The following is a 21,179-nucleotide window of genomic DNA, read 5'->3' as shown; positions in this document are numbered from 1 at the left end:
TTTTTCCCTTAGGTGCCCAACTACTGCTTTCTTTATCAAGCATTTAACATTTAGGCAGTGTTACCTTCAGTCATCTCAACTACTGACCAGGAATCACGGTTATTTATGTCTAACTTTTAAATTAGTATTATTTTTAATTTACAAGTTATAATTATATTACACATATTGAGTGTAATATGATGTTTTGATAAATGTATACAACATGGAATATTAAATCAAGCTATTAACATATCCATCACTTACTTAACATTTTTGTGATGATACAGTTGAAACGTACTCTTAGTTATTTTGAAATATACTATACATTATTATTGATTATAGTCACCCTGGTGTGCAGATCTCAAAAATTCCTCCTGTCTAGCCAAAATTTTGTACCTTTTGACCACCAACTTCCCATTCTCTTGCTCTTCCCCACCCTGGTGACTATTGTTGTACCCTTTGCTATGAATTCAACTTTTAAAAGATTCCGCAACTAGTGAGATCATGCAGTATTTGTCCTTCTGTGCCTAGCTTATTTACTTGGCATAATGTCTTCCAGATCCATCCATGTTGTCCCAAATGACAGAATTTTGTTCTTTTTTTGAAGCGGAATAGTATTCCATCGCGTATATATACCACATTTTCTTTATCCATTCATCTGTTGATAGATATATAGTTTGAGTTCACATTTTGGCTATTGTGAATAGTGCCGTAATGAACATGGGAGTGCAGATATCCCTTTGACATACTGATTTCAATTTCTTTTGGCATATTCTTAGACAGAAGTGGGTATTGCTGGATCATTCTGTTCATTGTTGGGGGAACCTCCATACCATTTTCCACGACATCTTACTAGTTTACATTTCTACCAACAGTGCATCTGCAAGCATTTCCTTTTCTCCTCTTCTTCAACACTTATTTTTTTATAAGATTTATTCTAATAGGTGTGAGGTGATAGCTTATTTTGGTTTTAATTTTTATTTTCCTAATGATTAGTGATCAGCATTTTTTTCATGAACCTGTTGGCCATATATAAGGCATCTTCTAAGAAGTGTCTTTTCAGGTCTTTAGCCTATTTTTTTTTTTTTTTTTTGAGACAGAGTCTTGCTCTGACGCCCAGGCTAGAGTGCAGTGGTGCAATCTCAGCTCACTGCAACCTCTGCCTCCCGGGTTCAAGGGATTCTTCTGCCTCAGCCTCCTGAGTAGCTGGGATTACAGGCACCTGCCACCATGCCCAGCTAATTTCACCATCTTGGCCAGGCTGGTCTCAAACTCCTGACCTCATGATCCACCTGCCTCAGCCTCCCAAAGTGCTGGGATTATAGGCGTGAGCCCCTGGGCCCGGCCTAGCCTATTTTTTAATTGGGTTGTTTCCTTGCTATTGAGTTATTTGAGTTTCTTATATAGTTTGGATATTAACCATTTATCAGATAGCTGTATGGGTTTAAAATGTTTTTTCCCATTCTTTGGGTTGTCCCTTCATTTTGTGATTGTTTCCTTTGCTGTGCAGAAACTTTTTAATTTGATGCAATCCCATTTGCCTATTTTTGCTTTTGTCACCTCAACTTCTGGAGTCAATCAAAAAATCCTTGCCCAGATTAATGTCATGGGGATATTCCCCGTTTTCACTGAGTAGTTTATAACTTAAGGTCTTTAATTTATTTTGAGTTGATTTATGTATTTGGTATGAAATAATGGATCTAATTTCATTCTTCCACATGTGGATATCCAGTTTTCTCAACACCATTTATTGAATAGACTCTCTTTCTTCATTGTGTGTTCTTGGCACCTTTGTCAAAAATCAATTGGTTGTGAAAGTGTGAGTTAATATCTGGGCTTTCTATCCTATCCCATTTGATCAGTCAGTCTGTTTTTATGCCAGTACCAAGATGTTTTGATCATAATTGCTTTATATTTTGAAGTCAGGTAGTGTGATGCATCCAGCCTTGTTCTTTTTGCTTGAGATTGTTTTGTCTATTCAGAGTGTTTTGTGGTTTCATATGAATTTAAATATTTTTTTATTTCTGTGAAAATAGAAAAATGATACCAGAATTTTGATAAGGACTGCATTGAATCTGTAGATCACTTTGGGTAGCATGGACATTTTAACAATATTCATTCCTTCAATTCATGAATATGGGATATCTTTTTATTTATTTGTGGTTTTTTCTATTTCTTTCATCAGTGTTGTACAGTTTTCAGTATACCAGTCGTTCGTCTTCTTAGTTAAATTTACTCCAAAATATTTTATCTTATTTTTTATTGCTGTTGTAAATAGGCTTGTTTTCTTAACTTTTTTGGATAGCTAGTTATTAGTGTATAGAAATGCTACAGATTTTTGTATGTTGATTTTGTATCCTACGACTTTACTGACTTCAGTTATCCGTTCTAAGAGTTTGTTTTAATGCAAACTTTAGAGTTTTCAATGTATAAAACATGTTGTCAGCAAACAGAGACAATTTAATTTCTTCCATTCCTATTTAGGTATGTCTTATTTTTTTCTCTCGCTTAATTGCTTTGGCTGGAACTTTCAGAACTATGTTGAAAGGAAGTGACAATAGTGGGCATCTTTGTCTTGGCCAGGATCTTGGAGAAAACCTTTTTCAACTTTTCACCATTGAGTATAATGTTGGTTACTTGTTTGTTATATGTGACTTTTATTTAGTGAAGTACATTTCCTCTATACCTATTATTTTGAGAGCTTTTATCATGAAAGGATGTTGATTTTTTTCAAATACTTTGCATCGATTTAGATGATTATTTGGTTTTTATTCTTTATTTTCTTAGTGTAGTGAATCACATTTCTTGATCTGCATATATTGAACCATCCATAAATTCCAAGAATAAATCCCACTTGATCATGGTGAATGATTCCTTTATTGCATTGTTGAATTCAATTTGCTATTGTCTTACTAGGGATTTTTGCATCTTTGTTCATCAGAGATATTGGCCTGTAATTTCTTTTTTTCTTATAGGGTCTTTGGCCTTTATATCAGGATAATGCTGGCCATGTAAAATGAATTTGGAATTATCCTCTGTTCTTCAATTTTTTGGAGTATTTTAAGAAGGATTGGTATTTGCTCTTTAAATGTTTGGTAGCATTCAGCCATGAAGGCATCAGGTTCTGGGACTTTCTTTGATATGAGTCGTTTTATGACTGATTTAATTTCCTTACTCATTATTGATCTGCTTAGGTTTTCTATCTCTTCATGATTCAGTTTTAGTAGGTGCTATGTGTCTAGACGTTTATTCATTTTTTCAAGGTTATCCAATTTTTGGCACATAACTGTGGTAGTTTCTCTTGATCCTTTGTATTTCTGTATTTCTGTGGTATCTGTCGTAATGTCTCTACTTTTATTTCTGATTTTGTTTGAATCTGCACTTTTTTTCTTAGTTGATGTAGCTAAGGGTTTGTCAACTTTTTCTTTTAAAAAAAACCAATTCTTAGTTTTATTTATTTTTTTCTATTGTTTTTCTAGTCTTTTATTTATTTTTGCTCTTTGTTATTTGCTTCCTTCTGTTAACTTTGGGCTTAGTTTGTTCTTTTTCTATTTCCTTTAGTTGTAATATTAGACCATTTATTTGAGATTTTCTTTCTTTTTCAATACAGGCGTTTATTGCTGTAAATTTTCCTTTTTGGACTGTTTTTGCTGCATACCATACATTTTAGTATATTATTTTTATTTTTGTCATAAGGTATCTTTTTATTTCTTCTGCAAGTCATTTATTGTTTAGAGTATATTTAATTTCTACATATTTGTGAATTTCCCAAGATTTCTTCTGTTATTGATTTCTAGCTTAATGCCATTATGATCAGAAAACATACTTGCTATGCTTTCAGTGCTCTTAAATTTGTTAAGACTTGTTTTGTGGCCTAACATATGGTCTATCCTGAAGAATGTTCTGTTTGCTTGAGAAGAAAGTATATTCTATTGCTGTTGGATAGAAGATTTTGTATATGTCTGTTAGGTCTATTTGGTCTACAGTGTAATTAAGTCCAGTGTTTTCTTATTGATGTGCTGTCTAGTCAGTTTATTGTTAAAAGTGGGATACTGGGGTCCCCTACTATTATTGTATTGCAGTCTATATCACCCTTCAGATCATTTAATAATTGCTTTATTATTTAGGTGCTCCAATGTTGGGTGTATATATATTTATAATTGCTATGTTTTCTTGATGAATTTACCCTCTTGTTGTTATAGAATGGTCTTCTTTGTCCCTTTTTATAGTTTTTTACTTAAAGTCTATTTTACCTGATATATCTACCCTTCTGTTTTGACTTACATTTGCAAGGAATGCCTTTTTCCATTCCTTCATTTTCACTTTATATGTGTCGTTATTGGTAAATAGTCTCTTGTAGGCAGCATATGATTGGATCTTATTTTTTTTTAATACATTCAGCCATTCTGTGTCTTTTGATGAATTTAATCAATTTCATTCAGGATAATTATTAATAGGAACAGACTTGCTACTGCCCTTTCATTATTTGTTTTCTGTTTGTTTTGTAGATCTTTTGTTTCTTTCTTCTTCTCTTGCTGTTTTCCTTTGTGGCTTGATGGTTTCCTATGGTGGTCTGCTTTGAATCCTTTCTTTTCATAGTTTTTGCTTCCACAGTAGTTTTCTGCTTTGTGGTTACCATGAGGCTTACATAAAACATCTTGTACTCAGAAACAGCTATTTTAAATTGATAAAAAATTAACTTCATAGCAAACAAAAACTATATTTTTATGTTCTCTCCCCTAAAACTTTTATGATTTTGATCTCAGAATTTTTTTTGTAATTTGTATTTCTTAACAGTTTATTATAGCTACAGTTATTTTTAATAGTTTCGTCTTTTAAACCTCAGAGATAAATTTGCTTTATATAATCACCTTACGTTATTAGAATATCCTGAACATGACTATATTACTTATACATTCAGTTTTCTTTAAATTTTCTCATGTTTTATGTTATTAGTTATCAGACTTTCATTTAAGCTTAAATAACTCCCTTTAGCAATTCTATAGAGCAGGCCGAGTGGTAACAAACTCTCTTAGCCTTTGTCTGGGAAAAATTTAATTCTCTCTTGTTTCTGAAGGACAGCTTTCCTGAGTAAAGTATTCTTGGTGGAAGTTTCTTTCCCCTTCTTCATTACTTTGAGTTTATTATTCTACTCTCTCATGGTCTGCAGGGTTTCTGCTGAGAAATCTGCTAATTAGCCATATTGAGACTCCTTTGAATGCGACTATATTCTCTATCTCTTGCTGCTTTCAGTATTCTTTCTTTGTGTTTGATTTTTGTCTGGGTAAACTCTTCATTGAGTTGAATTTGACTGGAGAACTTTGAGCTTCCAATTTCTAGATAGTGTTGTCTTTCCCCAGATTTAGGCATTTTTCAGCCATTATTTTTAAAAATAATGATTCTTGGTATTTTTTCTTTCTCTTCTTTGGGAACTCCTGTTATGTACAGCTTAGTTCTCTTGATTGTGTCACATAATTCCTATAGGCCTTCTCTATTCTTTTTCATTCTTTTTTATTTTTGCTTCTTTGACTGGATAACTTTAAGTATCCTATCTTTTAATTCACTAATTTTCTTTCTTCTGCTTGATCAAGTCTGATGTTGAAATTTTCTACTGAATTTTTAGAATAGTCATTGTATTCCTTATCTCTAGCGTTTCTGTTTGTTTTTTTGTTTGTTTTTATTTCTTTGTCAAATTTCTTATTTTGTTAATGAATTGTTTTCCAAATTGCATTTACTGTTTCATCTGTATTTTCTTATAGTTCCCTGAACTTCAAGAGAATTATTCTGAATTTTTGTCATTCATTTTATAGATCTCCATTTCTTCAAGATCCATTATTGGAACTTTATTAGTTTCTTTTGGTCATATTTTCCCTGATTTAAAAAAAATCCTTATGTTGGCATCTGCACATGTGAGGAAACAGCCACCCTTTTCAGGCTTTTCTAGTGTTCTGTGGTGGTGATAGAACTTCACTATTTAGTCTAGCTTGGGATTCTGGTTGGGTTAGTTGGTAGTGACCCCAGACAAGTAGACTTTGTTATCATGTTTTGTATTTGGGCTGGGCTGTTACCTGTGACCTGGGATCAAATGGAAGTGCTGGCTGTGCTCTGAGATCCAGTGACATCTCTGGTTGGGGTCTTCCGTAAGTCAGAACTGTTGCCTGGACTTAGTAATTGCCTCTGATCAGTGTTGTAGATTGTCTTCTCTGGCTGGATAGTACTGTGGTTTGGGATCTATATCTGCGCAGGGCTACCTACTTGGCTGGGAGGCTGGGTGAGGTGTCTAGATTGCTACTTAACTACTCAGGGTAGGCAGGACTGCAGGCTATGCTGCATAGATATGCATGGACATGGGCTTGCCTCCCATACTAGGGTAACCTTAAGCAGAGCACTGAGGTTTGGTTTAGTAGCTGTTTAGCTGCTGGAGTTGAGCAGAGTCAGATGCTCCCCTCAGAAGACATTCACACACATGCACATGACTCCTTGCCTGGCAAGGGCTTAAGGAGAGCCCCAGGATTTGGTTGGATTGATGCTCACTAGCTGAGTCTGGGCAGGACTAGATTCAGATAATTGCTGACCTGCTTTTAACTTCTAGCTTGGAGTGAAGTTAAGGAAAGTACTGGGGCTTGGCTAAGTCACAGCTCTGCAGCTGGGTGTGAGTAGGGTCAGATGCTCTCTTTGGATAATCCGTGGGTCTGGGAAGGGTCAGAGGGTCCCTTTGTGGATAATGCTGACCTGCCCTTGCTTCTTGGCCTGGAAGTGGCTGTGAAGGAGATCACCAGGGCTTGGCTAGGTCACAGCTCTGTGGCTGCATCTAGGTGAGGTCAGATGCTCCCTCTGTGAATGATGACAAATGTACCCCTGCCTTCTGGCCTGAGAAAGGACTAAAGAGTACTCTAGAGCTTGGTTGGGTTGCAGCTCAATCACTAAGCTTCGGTGGAGCTAGATGTTTACTCAGCAGATAATTATCAACATGCCGCTATCTCCTGGCCTGGGGAAGTTTTAAGGAGAGCACGCAGGCTGGCTATGGAAGCTGGCCAGGGATTTGGGCCTGGGAGGCCTGTCAACTGTGCCTCATTCAGAGCAATGCTGTTGGGTATCCTTTCTGGTGGTGTGCCTCCACTGGCCACAAGGCAGAGCCACCACCAAGATCTGCTTGTCTGTCACTGTGAGCCCTATCCCTGTTCGTTGTTTCTAAGTGACCTCAGGTGGTCTAGCCCTGTTGATAGCTAGTGTTTCCAGTGGGGCAAGACAAGGGAGTGTTACCTGTGAATGGGCCCAGAATGTTGGGGAAGCTGAATGTCTGCCTCCAACTCCACTCTCTCTTCCCTCTGTAAAAACCCACAGTTCCCAGGGAATCTCTTGTGTGCCGGACTGTGCTGGCTTGGGGGAGGGGCAACATAGTCAAAGAGAAACTGTTCCTCTTACACTTCAAGTGTAGCTGTTCTTTGTCTGTGGTCCAAGGGGTTGTTTCAGCCTCACTCCCATGTTCTGGGATATTCATCAAGGTATTCTTGTCTCTGAATAGTTGCAAATTGGATTTCTGTAGAAAACGGTGGAGCCAGAGAGTTCCTATTCCACCATCTTGCTGATGTCATTCTGTTTACCTCTCACTTTTTATAGATTGTTTCTCACATTGTACTTTGTTTCCATGTTTTCTACTCCTTCCTCCTCATCCCTGTGGAATGCCCATACCACATTCTCCCAGCCCCCAGCTACCTCCTACCTGGACTATTACATCACTTCCTGGCCTCCACACTATCTTTACTTTGCCACCAGAGTCCTCTGCCTGTCTCTGTTCTGCTCATTCTTTCCTTAAATAACTTCTCTTTACGTTGTCAACACTTTGACTCGTCATAAATCTGTTATTATCCTAAGATATACAACTTGAGTAACTTATCATTCATTCAACAAGTGATTTGTTGAGTAAATTATGTATCTTTCATCATATATTTGTTTAGTTTTTGTCTACCTGTCCTTTAATTTTTTACCTTTATTATATTTGCTTTTCTTATTCCTCAAGTATTCAAGTGGACTATGTCTCCTTGAGTCACTTATTATTATTCAAAATAGTTGCCTAATGAATGTTTTTAAGGATGATGAGTGCTGCCTGAAGGGCCATTAATTAAAGTTATAGAATTCTCTTTAAAGATTTAAAAAATATATAATAGGCATAATTTCTAAAAGAATTTGCAAAAAATTCTGCCAGCGGCTTGTTAAAGGACCCATTGTGAGGTCTCTTTATTTCTTTTGTTTCTATGACTTGAGGCTGTAGAAGTATGAAAAGATTGTAGGTAATTATTTAGAATGGCTTATTATAGATCTCCTGAAAGCTGAAATTATGCATTAAATAATGTTCAAGGGCTTTCTTATTTTGAATGTGTCAAATATTTTATTAAAAGTATTAGATTGGAGCTATAACCATGAGGATCACATATTTATTCTGGTTAATGACTTGACAGAGATTATTGGGTGGTGACTGAATTCTTTAAATGGAAGAAGAAGAATGAATATGACAAAGACTACAAGGACATATAAACTTATCTTCGCTTTCACCCTTTTCTCCTTTAGTAGTTAATAGATATTTTTAAGTGCAATTATGTGCCAAGCACATTGATAGACCCTGGGGAAACAAGGGTAAGCAAAACTACATATAAACCCTGCGCTGAAGAAGTTTTACAAGTAGCAGGGAAGAGAGATATTATGTATAATCATACATATAAGTTTCTAGTTATAAATGGATAACTGCTGTGAAAGGATAGAATACTTTCATACTACAAAATGAGAGGACTTGCCCTGGTCTAAGAGATGCCCAGAAAACTTACTTAAGGAAGAATCATTTAATTGAGAATTATATGTTGAGTAGGAGTTGAAGAGGCAGAGTTGATGATGGATCAGGTTCTAGGCAAAGAGAGGTCAGGTGGTGGTGGTGAGCATGTGCTTTTAGGGAACTGGAAAGGGACCAATGTGGCCCAAATACAGACAGTAAGGGAACAGTGATACTGGGTTTAACTGAAGATGTAATCAGATAGGGACTTAAAGGATTATGGTCTTTATCCTAAAAGTATTGAGATGCCTTTCTTGAGGAGGTGATGGGGAGGTGGAGATAGAGAGATGGGCAGAGAGAAAGAGACAGAGCATGTGTGTGTGTGCGCACGGGTGTGCATGCATGTGTGGCTGCCATGGAGGAAAAACTTAAATGTTAGAAGAGAAGATGTCTGAGAAAGAGCTGGAGGCGCATTCTTTAGAGATGTTGAAAGATGAAGCTTGGAAAGTGGTAGGTGATGCTGGTTAGAGAAGTAGATTGATTCAGATGATGTCTCACAAGTAAAACCACAGGGGTTGGTGATAGATTAGCTACGGAGGGAGACAAGAAAGAGGATGTCAAAGATGAGCCCTAATTTCTGCAACTGGTGGGTGAATGGTAGTACTGTAACTTTTGTGGTGGTGATTGCTTGGGAGAGGACCAGGCTTTTAGGGGCAGAGAAAATGAGTTTGGTTGGAATATGTTAAGTATGCCATTCACATGCAGAGTAAGTGCTACTGATTATAGAGTTTAGAGGAGGGTCTTGGTTTGCTGATATACATTGGAAGTCCGTAAGTACAGAAGGTCATTTTGCTACAGGCAGAGGTTATCTTGGTTGAGACTATTGAATCAGCTCATTTTAAACTTCAGAGATGTTGAGATGCCCCTGAATTAATTTTTTTACTCAATGTCTCCAGTTTTATAAAACTTGATGAAAAATATATGGCCATTTAAAATGCAAATTTATTGATAGCCTTTTTATTGACTGCCTTAACTTTTTATGCAACGTTTGCTGAAGTGTGTAGTATTTAAGTCCATTACTATAAATAAGCACGAACAGTGGTTCTTGATATGTAAGAGTAAGGATATGGGGCTTTCCATTGTAACCTATGGGCTAAAATTGTAGAAGAGGCTCATATGTTCTTATTCTTGGTGCTATTTTAATATCTAACCAATCTCATTTAATATCTTTTTTTTTTTTTTGAGATGGAGTCTTAATGTGTTGCCCAGGCTAGAGAGCAGTGGCACGATCTCGGCTCACTGCAAGCTTTGCCCCCTGGGTCCACGCCATTCTCCTGCCTCAGCCTCCCAAGTAGCTGGGACTACAGGTGCCCACCACCATGCCCGGCTAATTTTTTGTATTTTTAGTAGAAACAGGGTTTCACCATGTTAGCCAGGATGGTCTTGATCTCCCGACCTCGTGATCTTCCTGCCTCTGCCTCCCAAAGTGCTGGGATTACAGGCATGAGCCACCGTGCCCGGCCTCATTTGATATCTTTATGTTCCAATGTGTTTATCTAAGTACTGGAATTTGTGCATGTTTTTCTATGATTTCTCATTTTTTCTCCCAGTTTTATTTAAGTCTGGAAATTATTTAGTATTGTATATAATATAGGAAGCCCCCTTCCTTCTTAACTTGTGTAGATATAAATATGTCCTTTGGCTATTTTTTACTTCTTTTTTAGAAGCAACCCTATTAACTGATATATATACATATGGACAAGATCTAACTCTGTTGCCTAGGGTAGAGTGCAGTAGCATGATCATGGTTCATTGCAACCTTGACCTCCTGGGTTCAAATGATCCTGCCACCTCAGCTTCCCAGGCATCTGGGACCGCAGGTGCTTGCCACCATGCCTGGCTAATTTTTGTTTTTTGTAAAGACAGGCTCCCACTATGTTGCCGGGTCTCGAACTCCTGGGCTCAAGCAATCTTCCTGCTTTGGCCTCCCAAAGTGCTAGGATTACAGATGTGAGCCACTGCACCCAGCCTTGCTTTGAACTATCAAAAGTATGGTTTCCTGATAACATTTCAAGAACATTGGAAGAATATACTTTAAGAGTCATAAATTTGTTCATATCCTTTGGCCTAATTAATTAACTTGAATAATTTATCAAGTGAAGATAATTAACATGAATAATTCTGTCTCTACTTAATATTTAATAATTAAATATACAATAACAAATATCAAATGTAGGGAAATTATTAAATATATTTTGATCAACCATATATATTATCTATGCACTGAAATTATAGACGTGAAAACTATGTAGAAACACAGAAAACTGTAATAGTATAGACATGGCGTAATATTGTTAATTAAGAGTTTTTTGTATTTATACTGTTTATAACTGTGTCAATTATGAATTCATATGAATGATAACTAGAAAGGAAAATGAAACATTTCATGATGGGATTATGAGTATGTTTCACTTTTTAAAATATCCTACTATGCTATCTAATAAATATTAAGATGAATATAAAAGAGTTTAAAATTAGTTTTGGTTTTAGCAGCCAGTAATTTCTTTTTTATTAAATGGGTATGGATACCTCATCAAGCTGGCTTGATCATTCTAAAGCACTTAAAAAATTATTATTTACATCCAGTTATTTCAGAAATTGAAGTATATTTAGTTACCTCAGAAATCACAATGGAACTTTGAGATTTTGGAAGATTTTGCTTTGGAACCGATGCAGGGAGTGTGGGAGGTGACAGTTTATATCTCACTCTAGTTGTTTTTTCTTTCCTTCCTGCAGCCCACATACTTCTTATTGGCCAAGATATGTCTGCTGTTTACTGCTGGAATTCGGAGCTTAATCACTTCTCTTTTGTTCTGGAAGTACCTTCTGCTTATGATGTGGCTTCTGTTACAGTAAAGTCCCTTAATTCAAGCAAGAATTTAATAGCTCTAGTGGGAACTCGTTCACATATATATGAGCTAGCCTACATTTCCAGCCATTCTGACTTTATTCCTGGGTAGGTTCAACATTTTTTGCTAAGTATCTTTATGCTCACTGTAATTTTGTATGACAGCTCATTTCCAAGTCTTTATTTAGTGACTGAAAAATATACAAAATATAAGAGCTATTTATCAGCCTGAAATTTGGTTATTATCCATATTTCTAATATCTTTTCTACCAAGTTAATCAGTATTACATGAATATTTTGGATTAAAATTTTAGTTATGAAATGTTGTGATTCTTCCAAACCTTTAATATCAATTAATGTAATGAGTAGTCTACTATGTATATATCTTAAATTTGTTGTAGTTGACTTATTTTGTATATGCTTCTTATGGTAGTTCAGGTGAACTGATATTTGAACCTGGTGACAGAGAAGCTACAATAGCAGTAAATATCCTTGATGATACAGTTCCAGAAAAAGAAGAATCCTTCAAAGTTCAACTTAAAAATCCCAAAGGAGGAGCAGAGATTGGCATTAATGATTCTGTAACAATAACCATTCTGTCTAATGATGATGCCTATGGAATTGTTGCATTTGCTCAGGTAATGATACTGAAGACCCCACACTTGCAATGCAAAATGTTTTATTTATTGTATTTGTGTATTAGCTATTATTAGCACTCAGTAAGTCATAGTTTGAGTATCATCAGCCTCTCTCCCTTCCCTTTCCCCTGCCTCCCTTTTATGTGCATTCTAGGGTGAATTCTACTGACATTTTGCAATTTACAGTCTTACACACTGGACTCTGAGTCAACTTGTCCTAATCATTTTGTTATTTTCAGATTCCTTTTATAGGATTGACTTTGAAATGTTACAAGTTGATCTTGGTCTAAAAGTTTGGCTCTGCTGTTAGCTGTTACCAGAGAGAAAGGATGAAATAGATGCTAAATGCAATATATGCTGTGTGATATACACATCACATACAAATATATTACTGTCCTATTATGCTTTGTTACTTCTGTGGAGAGGGGAAGAGAATGAGAGGTCGAGTGGGGGGAGGGTGGAGGAGAGAGAGAGGGTTGTAATTATATGTATGTTGGGCATGTAGTTGTCTTTTCCTGAGGAAAGAGAACCATGCAAATCCTAAGTTACTTCCGTGCCCAGATTTCATATTTCTTTATCAGCAAGCAAAAGGACATCTGTTATTTGCATCATTTAGTCCTTTTGGCAAAGTGAATTCTTACTTCTTAATTTGAGTTATAGCTGCAGCTATCATGTATCTTTCTCTGAAATATTTTTCATATGAGGAAAACCTAACCCAAATTTGCCTGCACACCAAGAGCATGTCCTCAGAGAAAGTGAGCTTCGGGACTAGTTGGATACTCTACCATGTCATTTTGGCTGAGATTGTTTCCATCTCTCTATTTTCCCATCACAAAATTGACTTTCATTTGGTTGTTTGAAAGCTGATGTTATTGTTAAGGTTACTATGTTCTGTTCATGTTCATTTGGGGCAGAGAGAGATATTTTATGAGATTCTCAAAGTAAAGAAGACATTTCCCAAAAGACTCTAGAAAATGGCTTATGTCTCATTGTCCAGAACTGGGTAACAAGCCCACTCACTCATTCATTCATTAATTCATGCAGCAGTTATTTAACAAATGCCTGTTAGGTACCAGATACTGTTTCAGATGCTACAGTCAAGTTAGAAAATAAAATGGTAAAATTCTTTATTTTCATGGTCCTTAAATTCTAGAGAGGGCAAGGGGAGAAAGACAGTAAACACAGACATAAGAAAATATGTACTATATCTGATGGTGATGAGTGTACTATGAAGAAGCGTTAGGCAAGGAAGGCAGATGGAGAATGCAAGGGAGGGAGTGGAGGTTGTATGTGGGGAAATCTAAAATAGGATGATCAGTAAGGGCTGTTTGGAGGAAATGACAAAATGACAAAGACTGGTGGGGGATGAGGGTGTGAGCTATGTAATATCTGGGGTAGGAACATTTAAAGCAGAAGGACCCATCAGCAAGAGCAAAGGCCCTGCAGTGTAGCCCTGCCCACCTGGAGCAACAAGGAGGCCACTGTGGCTGATGTCTGCATGTGATAGGGTATGAGGTTCAACAGGTGCAGGGCCAGGACTCTGTGTCAGGGATCCCCATGACCACCCACAGTTTCGATGAGTCACTAAGAGGACTCACAGGACCTAGCATTTAGTCATACCCATGGCTATGATTTATTACGGCAAACAATACAAAATAAAATCATTGAAGGGAAAAAGCTCATGGGGTGTAAAGTCCAGAGGAAGCCAGGGCAAGCTTCTAAGATTCTCCCTCCCACCCCCATCCATTGACACAGGACACACTTAATTCCCCAGCACTGAGTTGTCACAACATGTATAAAATGTTGCCAACCAGGGAAGCATACTAGGGAGTCAGTGCCCAGGATTTTAACTGGGGTCTGATCATGCACGCACCCTCTGCCTGGCACATACCAAAATTCTAGACTCTCAGAAAGAAATGAATGTTCAGCCTAAACCACAATTATTACGCAGTTTAGGCACTGGGAGCTGCTTAATAGTTCCAGAATGGTGGGAAGTCTCCTGAAATCCAAGTTCCCAGACACCAGCGGAGAGCCGACCTGTGAACAAGCCTTTAAGGATAGCAGTCAGGTCTGCTGTGTGAACACTTTCCTGCATAAGTCCATTAGCATTGTAATGAGTTTGGGCCCTGAGGGAATTAGAGAGCCTTTGAAGGGGAGGAGTAGAAAAGTGAATGATCTGACTCACATTTTAGAAGGAACAACTCTGACCATAGTATAGAGAATAGATTGTAAGTGGGCAAGGACAGAAACAGACCAGTTAGGAATTATTACAGTAATAAATGATGGAGCTATGGGAAGCATGAATTTGCTGCTCATTGAGATATGGATGACTATAGGAAGAGCAGGTTTAGGGGATAAGATGAGGAGTTTTGGATGTGCTTAAAGTCTTGTGTCTGTTGCATGCAAGGGTCAGAAGTTTACACTACTACTCAATCTGGTCCATTCCTGGAGCTAAGCATAGATCAGCTTCCTCTGAGGCATCTCTGCCCAATAGGGATATAATGTGTGCCTCATATGTAAATTTAAGTTTCCTAGCAGCCTACATTTTTTAAAAAGTAGAAAGAAGCAGGTCATTTGATTTTAATATATTTTATTTAACCCAATGTATCTGGAATATTTTTTCAACATACAATCAACATAAAATTATTGAGGAAATAGTTTACATTTTTCATATCTTGTCTTCAAATTTTAGTGCGCATTTTACACTTATAGACTAGCTACACTAACTACATTTCAATTGGTCAATAGCCACATGTGGCCAGTGGCTACTGTGAAGGAGAAGGCAACCCTAAGACGTGAACTGGGTCTTGAGTGGGGAGAGTTAGAAAGAAACAAGAGGAACCTATTCTTATTAGGTACTCACTTGTTTCTTCACTTTCTTCAGATCTCTGCAAAATGATACCTTACCAGAAAGATCTTCATTGATGGAAAATTGCAGCTCCCCACCATCATTCTGTATCTTTTTATCCTCATAAAAAGTTTCTTCTTTATGACACTTATAATTGCCTAGTTTGTCTATCTATCATCAAGGTTTTTTTTTTTTTTTTTTTTTTTTAGCTAGAATTGAAGAGTATGAGAGCTGGTATACTGCTGTGCTCACAGCTTTATCCCTGCACCCAGAAAAGTGCCTGGCACACATTAAGGGCTTAGGATGAACCTGTCATTCTGTGGGAGAGGCAGAACACTTACAAGGCCTTCTCAAGGCCTTATACAAGTCTATAGGGCAGAGCTGGGCTTCCTGGGGTGAGAACCGACATGCTCTGCTGTGTGGTTCCATCTTCTCACCCTGCAGCCTTGCAGCAGATGGAGAGCACATGCTATTCCTCAGCTGTTTGAGCATGGTAGATTTCCCTTTATGAAGCTTGTTCCAAAATTCTTCTGGAGACGTACAATTACTGTTATTCAATACTTGCCAATAGATACTGAATTCTTTCAATCTGTTCAGTAGAATTCTTCATTACAGGTCTTTGATGTCTGGACAATCTCATTTCAAAATGAGATATAGCAGATAATGAGAATTTCTTGAATATTTTCTGGCTGCATGAAGTGCTCATTTTATTAACCCTCATTGATGGAGGGCATGGAGCCAGAGAGAGCTGGCTCTTTAAAAAGGCATTGTCTTTTGTGAATAAATTATGTGCATATTTTAAAATCAAGGCATTTTATTTAGGAATGTTTGATTGCCTGGAGCAAGATTTTATTACAATGTAACATCTGTAACAATGTGTTAAAATGCTGTGTAAAATATTGCTAAAGGATAGGATCGCTACTCAAATTAGCATTCTAAGTAAAAGCTCTCATAAGTTTTAAGAAATTAATGGGGGAATCTCTTTTCAGGTTATCATAGTGACCTGAATGGGAAGATTTTCAAAAATCTTTACACTCCATATTCTTGCTTTACTGCATATGGAAAATCCAGGGGTATTGTAAGAAGAGATTCTTTGAAGCATTCATTTTGAGGAACAGTTCATGAAATGGCTGACAAGAGATGTTGTGTATGTTTGGTGAAGAATGGTGTAGTCACACAGAAACAGATAATTAGTTTGGGACAAAAGAAAGAGGCTAGGAAGCATAGATAAGAAGAAAGTAAGTAAGTAATTCTATCATAAGGGAAAGGGATATTTCAGGCAGGAAAAAACAGTTGTAAAGGCCATGAGCTAAGGATGAAACACCATCAAAGGAGGCAGAAGAGCCCACAGAAACATTTCCGAGGATATGAATTTAAGAATAAGAGACATTTGCCAGTGATCAAGGAGAAAGCTCTAATTCTCATGACATCGTTGTGCATGGATGGGATGTTGGAAACCATATAGGTCAAGCTCTTCTTTTACAAATAGGAAACAAAGACCTAGTGGGATTGCCAGAAAGGCTTCCCTACTCTCCTGACTCTATATCCTTTCTCTTCTACAAACTTTTTACATGCTATGAATACTTTTACAAAAGTACACGCTTTCTGAGTATGAATGTAATATATGTTCACTGAACAAAATTTGAAAAATTTAGAAACAGAAACATAAAATAATCCTATAATAATTAACATTTTTGCTTACTTTCACTTAGTCTTTTACTTATTCAAACATGTGTGTTTTAAATCATGGTCATTCTATATGACTGTTTTTTAATTGTCGTTTTCACTTACTATGTCATGTTGCTTAGGACCGCAAAGTTTGCAAATCCATAATAACATGAGACAAAAAAAGAAGTCTGATTAGGTAATTTCAGGGAACCCCTTGTGACTTTCTGTGTATTTTTTCAGAATTCATTATATAAGCAAGTGGAAGAAATGGAGCAAGATAGCCTAGTAACCTTGAACGTTGAACGCTTAAAAGGAACATATGGCCGTATAACCATAGCATGGGAAGCTGATGGAAGTATTAGTGATATATTTCCTACCTCAGGAGTGGTATGTAATTTACAAAGTTATGGGAAACACTTTTAAGTTATGGTTACTAGTGATGTATGGGACCAAATCCTGCCTTAAGGATGAAGTGTTTGAGTTTGACCATATCAACACTGAATTCCTACTAATCATTGTAGAGAGGGATACAATTTAAGGTTAGTTTTCTGGTTGTGGGTATTGTTCTTTTTTAAAAAAATATAAAACCAAAATTGTCCTTTAAAAAGTCATTCTTTTTGAGTTTCAGTACATTCGTTGGCCACATTGTGGGTGCATTACATTGTTAGAAGGATAAAATCAACCAAATAGGATCAAAATGTGGTTTCCAGGTTTAGGCACAATGGAAGTAGTAAGTAGGGAACAAGTCTGTGTAAAACAGTCGGACTTATGAAAAAGTAGATCTGAGTTGTGGAGTGATATAGGTTGGGCTTCCTGTAAATAGACTCTGAGATTGAGATTTGTGGACAGAAGGATTTTGGGGAGATACATCTATGAGGATGTGAGGAAGGTGAGGATGTGCAGAGGGAGAAGTTGATCCACAGGCAATTGCAACTGAGGTTGATTGCAACTGAGTTCAGGAGATGAGCTGATCCTTAGGAGTTGTTCCCAGTTTAGAGCTAAGCCATTGATATCCCCATTTTAGCAGTCCTTGACTTTAGGCCACCCTCAGGGTTGGGTATAACCTTGAGTAAGACAATTTGCTGTAGCAAAGGGTGATTCCCAATGAGGAGCACAGAACCTGTTGTTCCCAGCAGCCGAGGGATGGGTACATCAGCCCCAAGAAGGGATCTGGGCAGACGACGAGATTATCTATTACTGGAGAATAGTATAAAGTTGGAGCTGAGGTTCAAGAATGGAATAAGAATGAGCCAAATAAGTACATGATTAACAACAAGAGGGATCAGAGAGCCTTTTGTTCCTAGCTGGAAGATGGGTTGTCTTCTTGGCTTGCCTTTGGTTTCATAGATAGTCTGTGTATATTGCCCAAATGCTTCTCTGAAGAGTTCTTTTAAAGGAACTCTCATGGAACTGTCTCAAAAAAAGGACAGGTATATATCATGGTTCATCATTTCTAGGTTTCTGTATTATTTCAAACGTGATTGGAGCTTCTGTATATTAAGAATGTTATAGCAAATTCTATTGCATTTAATATTTACTTTAGGTAAGCTACCAGAACTGTAAGTTGTGTCTGTCAGGTTCTATATGTTCTGATTTGTGTTTCTCCAGTTATCATTTCTTATATAAACATGATTACAATTATTTCTAATTTAAATATATAATGGTACCTTAAACATAGACTATAGTTTGGAAGAATTAATTATTTCATTCAGGGAGCTAGTATATCTTTTTTCTGTAAAGGGCCAGATAGTAAATATTTTAGGCTTTGTGAGCCATTTGGTCTCTTTCACTACTGCTTTGCCTTTGTAGTAGAATTGTGCTAGGCAATATAAGCAATATTAGCAGACAATATAGGCAGCGATAGACAATATGCAATTGAATGAGCTTGGTTGTGTTCCAGTAAAACTTGATTTATGACAAATGGGTTTGGCCATTGGGCAGTAGTTTTCTGACCTCTGATTTTATTAATAAAGCTCTTGAATTTATTTTTTTAACTTTTATTTTAAGTTCAGGGGTACCTGTGCAAGTTTGTTACATAGGTAAGCTGGTGTCATGGGGTTTTGTTCTACAGATCATTTCATCATCCAGGCCTTAAGCCTAGTACCCATTAGTTATTTTTCCTGATCCTCTCCCTTCTTCCACCTTCCACCCTTGAATAAGCCCCAGTGTGTGTTGTTTCCCTCTATGTGTCCATGTGTTCTCAACATTTAGCTCCCACTTACAAGTGAGAACATGTGGTATTTGGTTTTCTGTTCCTGTGTTAGTTTGCTAAGGATAATGGCCTCCAGTTCCATCCATGTCCCTGCAAGAGACATGATCTCATTTTTCTTTTATGGCTGCATACCTAAAGAAAGAAATACCATTCAATACAGCAATCCCATTACTGGGTATATACTGAAAGTTATATAAATCATTCTATGATAAATACACATGCATATGTATGTTCATTGCAACACTCTTCGCAATAGCAAAGACATGGAATCAACCTAAATGTCCATCAATGATAGACTGAATAGAGCTTTTGAATTTATATTCTCCATTGCCTTTTCCAGGTGGAAAAATGAATGTCAGCAAAGGTAGATACATCAGCCTATAATGCTAGTTTGAGTAATTATAAATAGTTTGTAGCTGCATTGCTGGAGAGTGGTGTGTGAGGTGGGAATCAGTGAAAAATGGCATTCAAGAAGTCCTATCAGCAAGATCTTCAGATGCTTTTTAGCAAATTTGGATTTGACTCTTTAGACAGGAGAGACATAAAAGGAGAAGAGAGATGCTATGATTTGCATCTCTCCCTATCTTTCTTTCTCCACCTGTGTTTTAGTTGATTCATTGCTTAGTGATACATCTGTTCAGAGTTAGTCAAAGGAAATAATCCGGGCAAAAGTTTTGCAGAGAAAAATCTTTAAGCTAGTATGCCACCTTATTTTATCTTTATGGATCTTTGTATATGGTATCTAGAACTTAGATTCCCAGAGAGACTGTATACTTTATCTTAGAATGGAATTCAGGCTCCAGTATTTGACAATTTGGCTGCATTTTTTTTTTATTAGCTTAAAGTTTATAAATGGTTTGCTCTTCCTTTTTCCTAACAATCTTCTGTTAATATGAAAGGCATCTGATTTGTAGAATCATATTATTATGTTGCTTAAATATCTCTTGCTATTTAAGTTATGGGTTTAATAAAAGAAAATCAATTTTTAAAATATTCTTACTACATAGTGACAATTACAAAATAAATAACATCTTCTTTCTTTAAAATTCTAGATTTCATTTACTGAAGGCCAGGTACTGTCAACAATCACTCTAACTATTCTTGCTGATAATATACCAGAGTTATCAGAGGTTGTGATTGTAACCCTCACCCGTATCACCACAGAAGGGGTTGAGGACTCATACGAAGGTGCTACTATTGATCAGGACAGAAGCAAGTCTGTTATAACAACTTTGCCCAATGACTCACCTTTTGGCTTGGTGGGCTGGCATGCTGCGTCTGTCTTCATTAGAGTAGCAGAGCCTAAAGGTAAATATTGTTAAATATCTTTCAAGTTTTAATGAGAAGCTTCATTGGATAATTTAATTCTCATATTTATAAGGAATGTAAATTTCTCTTTTTATATGACTTTTTCAGTTTGGCAGGTCATACTCAGTCCTTTTTGTTTATTGTTGTTAAATCTGGTAATCATGTGAAATCACCTAGCAGTAATGTTATAGGAAATGTGTCTTTTAAAAGATACATTATATTAGAAATATTAATATTTTAGTTGTGAGTGCAGTAGAGGTGACTGTTTTTTATTTTACTTTATCTTTTTCATCATTCATCTGTTCTCTTTCTTCACTCAGCTATATTTTCTATAGATTTTCAGTAGTTACAGAGAACAATGAGCAACACAATGAAATGTACATGGCACTAAAGGTATTAATTGTTTAATCCAAAATAGTAATTAGAATAATTTTATCCTGTGAAGTGTACAGTGGTCAGTTTCTCTTTTGAGTACTAAAATCATCACCCAAATAATTATTCATATTAGCTGCTGGTGAAGGTTCTAAGATTTTCACATAATAACATGGACATCCAGCTTTCAAGTACCTTTCATTTGAATAGTCAATGGGAAAAATACAACATGTGGTTATGTTCCTGGGTCTTTAATATGGCAAATTAAGTTTTTAAAATCTAAACAATGAAATAAAAGTTAGGTGCTGTGAAATACTTTGAGCCTCATGATAGGCACGTCACTGTAAGAACAAAATCACTCTTAATGATTAGTCATTAAATGACTTTGTATATATAATTTTTCATTTTTTGAAGAATCTTTTGAGCCTTTATAATTATCATCTCTGTTCAACCTGCATATCTGTACTTCCCTAAGACTTTGC

At 36.6% G+C, this 21,179-nt stretch overlaps 1 protein-coding gene across 10 annotated transcripts in view; it reads left to right on the top strand.

The window, feature by feature from the left end:
- Positions 1–21,179, top strand: part of ADGRV1 (adhesion G protein-coupled receptor V1) — a 606,362-nt gene that overhangs the window by 173,614 nt on the left and 411,569 nt on the right. For all 10 annotated transcript variants that reach the window (XR_010156862.1, XM_063810270.1, XM_063810268.1 and 7 more), the window contains 4 exons: positions 11,540–11,759; positions 12,085–12,289; positions 17,046–17,192; positions 20,070–20,325. Coding sequence is in view for 9 of the 10 variants with exons in the window: in XM_063810270.1 (XP_063666340.1) it covers positions 11,540–11,759; positions 12,085–12,289; positions 17,046–17,192; positions 20,070–20,325 (828 nt within the window). In the remaining variant the exon portion in view is untranslated. The remainder of the gene's footprint in view (positions 1–11,539; positions 11,760–12,084; positions 12,290–17,045; positions 17,193–20,069; positions 20,326–21,179) is intronic.

Source organism: Pan troglodytes, chromosome 4 (genome assembly GCF_028858775.2).
Source record: "Pan troglodytes isolate AG18354 chromosome 4, NHGRI_mPanTro3-v2.0_pri, whole genome shotgun sequence".
Lineage (NCBI taxonomy): Eukaryota > Metazoa > Chordata > Mammalia > Primates > Hominidae > Pan > Pan troglodytes.
This window is presented reverse-complemented; position numbering and strand designations above follow the sequence as displayed.